Below are 5,751 nucleotides of genomic sequence, written 5' to 3'. Positions count from 1 at the left end.
TATCGTTGTCCGCTTAACTTCAGATTGCCTGGCTCAGCAGGTTCAGCGGGCCACAAGCCATTAAAGAGTCTCTTAGGTAAGCAGAGACATGAAGGCTGCAGCGATGAACAGGGCATTGTACAGAATCGGAGACAGGAAAACAGCATTCTGACCCAGCGTACTTCATCCAGAGATACTCCCCCTTCTCTTCCCTCTATGTGAAATAAGGCTGCACTTTACACACAGGCTCTTTCTAATAGATTTTAGCAGGATACACAACTGAGCAACACAGCAGCTAATTAAGAAGAAAAATCTCAACTCTGTAAGTAATTATTTATAACAGCTGAAAGAACAAGCAAGACAGGAATGTTAGGGATGCAGCATGGAAACACATGCGTTAAATCATTGCAACCTAATTAGAAACAAACTACTAATGACCTAAAAAGATTCATTCTTAACTCTGACTGCAGCTTCTAGAAAGAAAAAGGCTTTTTCCTGTCACCATAAACCACAACTGCCTAATAGCTCAGACTCCCTCTGGTGTCCTTTTTTTCTGTACAATGCAATGTTTACTGTGAGTCAACAACAGACCTTCAGTACTAAACTGATGCTTTGCTGGAGACTCAATTAACGCTTCACAAAAGCTTCAGCTGGGTTTCTTTCTTTTTTTCTTTTTTTTTTTTTAATTAAAAAAAGAAGGCTGTTAGTACAGCTTCCTTGTTGTACAAAGAGTAAGAAAAGCCACCCAGGTAGTCATTCTACACCCATCCATTGTAGCTAAACGAGATGCCCATGCAAGGACTGAAGTACCAAAATAAGCTACAGCGGTACTCCATCTAGTGGCCTTGGCTTAGAAGGTCCTAATCTCATTGCCTTTTTTGGTTGGTGGTCCTGACTACAAGACTGTATTTCCATTTATTTTACTGTGGCACAGTAAAATAAAAGGCTTTCAGCAATGTTGTACCACAGCCAAATTATATTCATCTGTAAAAAAACAACAGAATGTGCCATGAGATTCTCTAGAAACTCAACAAAAACGATCTCAGGCAGAGTATCATCCTTACAATTAACTGTAGATAAACGTTGCTCTGACTTGCAGCACCCACTCCCCAAGCAAACAGTACCTAAACACGATTCTACACTCAGTTCCTGCTTCCCTAATGTTCTAGTATACAGTAGAGCATGTACTAACATACGTACCTTAAACATCATTTCAAAACTTAAACCTTAGCATCAGCCACTACACAGGAACTCTCCCAAACACCTCCTAAAACAGAAGTGTATGCAAAGTTGCAAATGAATAGCAAAGGCTCTGCACGCAAGTATTGATATATTTCAAGCGTGGGCCACAAGACAGATAAATCTAAGGACACTTTGGTTTTTGCTAACTCTGTTCAAACACTTTGTATTGTAAGCAATACAGACTTGGCAAGTATCACTACTGGGGGGGGGAGGGGGAAGACAGCAATATGTAAAGTGAAAGCAGGTAAAAAACCAAACCCTTAAGTACCTTTTGAATAAAATGAAACCTTGGAACCAAAACTAATCTAACACCAAACTTGTACCTGCATAGATCACAAGCAATTTTTGTCTGGTTAACTACGGCATTTTAAACAGGGGACAAAAAGAAATTTTTGGTTTAAAAAAACCAAACACACACAAAAAAGCTGTTTAAAAAAAAAAACCACCACCACACACCAGGATCTACAGATTATCTTCATTTGTAAAAAATGAACAGCAGGTGCAACAGCTGACTGCTACGATGAGCTGACATAGTGAAAGACTTCCCTTTGCGGTTCTGAAATGTGCAGAAAAAGCTGAAACCACACCCAAAGGAATGTTAAACTTGCAGGGATTTGCTCCTTCCCATTACATGGGGAGAAATTTTGCTTCTCAATACAGCAAAAAGTGATGGGAGGCAATAAAAAAAAGTCTCCTACCATACATTCCACTCATTTTTCCTTTTTTACAAAGCCATTGTGTAAGAACTTATTAAGGGAAGCCAGGTTCAAAACAAGAATGCATTAACATTGCTTTCTGACATAAACGCAAGCTGGATCCATCAGTAAGACTACATCAGACAACCGGGTTTATTTTCATTTAAAAAAAATAGGTGACTAGTACACTGCCCAAGCTCATCACCAGTGATCTTGAAATTAAATTTGTATCACTTCCCACTCTGCATATAGGACTCTTGCTCACGGAAACAAAACCTGTGCACTGATCCCTCCCAAGACTATATTCCAAGTCTGGAACAGAAGTGAGGAAAGCCTACAGCATCTTTCACCTGCTGGAAAAGGGTAGATTTTAATCTGTTCAATTTAGGGGGGGAAAAAAACCCCAAACATCAGTGGGATAAGATCTATATAAGTCCAGTGTGAATTTTTAAACACTTCAATCCTGGTAAAGGGAAAGCAGTTGTACCACTTCACATCACAGAATAAGAAATACTGCTTACATGAGAACTTTACCTCATACCTTCGGTACAACGCAAGTTAGACTACTTGAGACAGCATCATTCATGGATTCTGTTCTCTTTCAGTAGAAAAGTGTCAAGCAATGCAGAAAGTTCTTAAAAATTAGGAGAACTCCCTGTTGGGGTCTACTGCGACAACTTAAGCTCTGGAAATTTGCACACAGCATGATGTATTACAATTATAGTCAGTACAAGAGCTCCAGATTTCTTAGCTATTAAAAAACCACCAAGAAAACACACACACATTTCTGACCTAAAATGTCTCAGCAATCAGGCTAAAAGGAATGAGTCGTTCACCTAACCTGGGGTACCAAATCAAGCATCTGGGAAAGCTACCTCCTTCTCAGTTGGTATCTTGCCTTCTATTATAATCATCCAAATGATTATAGTCTCTGCAGCTCGCACCCTCCTGGCTCGGGCATTCTGACACAGACCACTACCGCAGGAGTTCTGTGGAGTCAAAGGAACAGCAGCAGCAAGCTCGTGCTGCTACTGCCTTTCAGCTGTCATCTAATGATCACACAGGGAAAATACAGTAAAACAAATTCATAGGTCACAAGTCTTACTCACTTTTTTCTTTCTTCTCTCCATCTAGCGATCTCTTCTGGACTATCTAATTTTATTCTTTTAGCACCAGGTGCATGTGCCTAAGGAAAAAGTATTTCATAGGTGTTTACAAGGGGAAGGCAAAAACCCACAGGAAAAAAAAAGCATCATTCTGCCAACTATAGTAGTATCACACTGTTTTCATCTCCAAAAGTGGCGAGACTGCACACAGTGATTACAAAATGAATCTGTTAAAAAAACCCCACCATAGTATTCAACATATTTTCATCCACAACATTGTCTTACAACAGATTCTACTCAGAGGTGATACGTTTGCCTTCCACAAGAATGAAAGCAAGCCTCTGAAGAATGAGAAAAGGGACTACAGTAAAGGTCGCATAGACTCATATTTTGGGCCCAGGGGGATACCTACATTCTTCCAGTGTATCTGAACTATCTTCTCATGTGCGCTGAAATTGCAACCTTCTTCCGTGCACTGCAAGATAAGGGGGTGAACTTAAGACACACCAAGTTACACAAACAAATTACAAACAAGCATTTGAGTACACTTCAAACAAACTCAGCGTAAGATGCCTGTGCAGTTAGTTATACAGAACTTTTGAGCTACTCAGTTTCAAAACAAACCTGATTGTAAAAACAGTAAGAAAGGAGAGCGTACTTCTAAATTTCATCTGATTTTAGAATAACCAGTGAAGCCAACGTACCTGATAATTGGAGATAACGTGAAGTTAACCTAAGAGAAAGATTTGCAAGACTCTCCAATTTCAAATTTTGATATTTCTTTGCAGTAAAGGAGTGGATTTTTAAAATATGTTTTCTACATAAAGCCTTGTTAGACGAAAAATGTTACCTGCTACACTGATGTCAGTGAATTAATTCCTACCACTGGGGTGACTTAGCAGTACTTCACAAGACATTAAAATGACTTCAGCAATAAAACCAAAAATACAACTGAGAGCTCCCCTACACACAGCATTCAGAAAAAATCCCCTACTGACACTTTTTGTCACTCTGGAATCTCTTTGCTAAGTCTTCCATTCAAAGAGTGACTATAGCTAACTACTTACCATGCACAAAGTTAAAAACTAAAGTATAAATAAAACAAGCCAAACTCATCAACCTGTTTATGTTGTGAAATATGTTCATCATACTTCTCCTGGTTTTTATAGCCACGGTCACAGGTATCACAGTAATGAGAGAAAACTGGCTCTTTTTTCTTTTTGGTCTGCAAAAAAAAGAAGAAATCATCTCAAGATTGCAGTTACAAGATTATAAGGTATTCCTGTTTTTAAGTAGGTGTGAAACACTTTCATGAATGTTTTTGTTAATAAAGCCATCAAGTAAAACATCTTTCAAAGATAAGCTAACATAACATGAAAGCGAAGTTCAAATCACTCATCTTCCAAAAAAAGCACCCTGCACTCAGCTCTCTCCCCTACCACCTTTCCATCAATTATCACTTCTGCAAACATACCAGGCTGGCACAGGTTTATCGAGGGCTGGGAGGAGAGCTAGGCTACAGCCCTGAGTCTCCTCCCTATCAAGTCAGACCATGCCTGTTCTCACGTGACACGCAAGAGCTCGGAGGGCAGCAGAGATCCTTCCTTCTCCCACTACACACATCAGGGCGATCTGGCTGTCTGGCCCTGATAACATAACAGAGCGCTGATGTAATTTAGGCACTCGGGCATCACCACGGTAAGGGCTTTTCTAAAGTAAATCTGCGTTAGAATCTTTCTTTCAATGGGCTCAAGAGTTGCAGACTGACTGTCATACGTTTGCATTACATCTCTTGGAAGGGCAGGCACATTGACAAGAGTACGGGGTCTCTGTAGTACCATGGGGCAGGTTCCACATGACTGTCACTGACACAATCACAGAATGGTTTGGGTTGGAAGGGTCCTCTAAAGGTCATCTAGTCCAACCCCCCTGCCGTGGGCAGGGACATCTTCAACTAGATCAGGTTGCTCAGAGCCCCGGCCAACCTGACCTTGAAGGTTTCCAGGGATGGGGCATCCACCACCTCTCTGGGCAACCTGTGCCAGTGTCTCACCACCCTCAACGTAAAAAATTTCCTCCTTACATCTAGTCTAAATCTACCCTCTTTTAATTTAAAGCCATTCCCCCTTGTCCTGTCGCAACAGGCCCTGCTAAAAAGTTTGCCGCCATCTTTCTTATAAGCCCCCTTTCAGTACTGATAGGCTGCAACAAGGTCTCCCCGAAGCCTTCTCTTCTCCAGGCTGAACAAACCCAACTCTCTCAGCCTTTCTTCATAGGAGAGGTGTTCCATTCCTCTGACCATTTTTGTGTCCCTCCTCTGGACCCGCTTCAACAAGTCCATGTCTTTCTCATGCTGGGGACTCCAGTCCATACCTTTGGCTTGTTATTTTCTTCTGGAAAATGTTTACTAAATCCAGGCGCTTGCTCGCCTTGCCATTTCTGTGAGAAATTGCCATTTCCACCTTCAAAAGGAAAAAAAAAAAGATGCCGTTATACATGCAGCTAGTAAAACACACCCCCTGCTACCTCGGTGGGCCCACTGTGGCGGGGAAGGGCCTGGGGGAGAGACGAGCCAGGGCTGCACGACCAGCACCGACAGCGGGGCACATGCCTGGAGGGAGGGGGAGTCCACCGCCGCCCAAGGGTCAGGGACAGCCCCAGGGTCCCCGCCGGCGAGGGACGGGAAGGAGCCCGCGGGGCCCGAGAGACGACCTCCCCCCCGCCCCCCC

General features: G+C 42.2%; 1 protein-coding gene across 1 annotated transcript in view; it reads right to left on the bottom strand.

The window, feature by feature from the left end:
• Positions 1–5,751, bottom strand: part of NUFIP1 (nuclear fragile X mental retardation protein interacting protein 1) — a 28,546-nt gene that overhangs the window by 18,975 nt on the left and 3,820 nt on the right. The window contains exons 2-5 of the mRNA XM_009322853.1: positions 5,396–5,484; positions 4,143–4,247; positions 3,435–3,497; positions 3,026–3,102 (exon numbers count right to left, since the gene is read on the bottom strand). Of these exons, the coding sequence (XP_009321128.1) occupies positions 3,026–3,102; positions 3,435–3,497; positions 4,143–4,247; positions 5,396–5,484 (334 nt within the window). The remainder of the gene's footprint in view (positions 1–3,025; positions 3,103–3,434; positions 3,498–4,142; positions 4,248–5,395; positions 5,485–5,751) is intronic.

Source organism: Pygoscelis adeliae, unplaced genomic scaffold (assembly GCF_000699105.1).
Source record: "Pygoscelis adeliae isolate BGI_AS28 unplaced genomic scaffold, ASM69910v1 Scaffold74, whole genome shotgun sequence".
Taxonomy (NCBI): domain Eukaryota; kingdom Metazoa; phylum Chordata; class Aves; order Sphenisciformes; family Spheniscidae; genus Pygoscelis; species Pygoscelis adeliae.
Note: the sequence above shows the minus strand (reverse complement) of the source record. Positions and strands in the feature narration are given on the sequence as shown.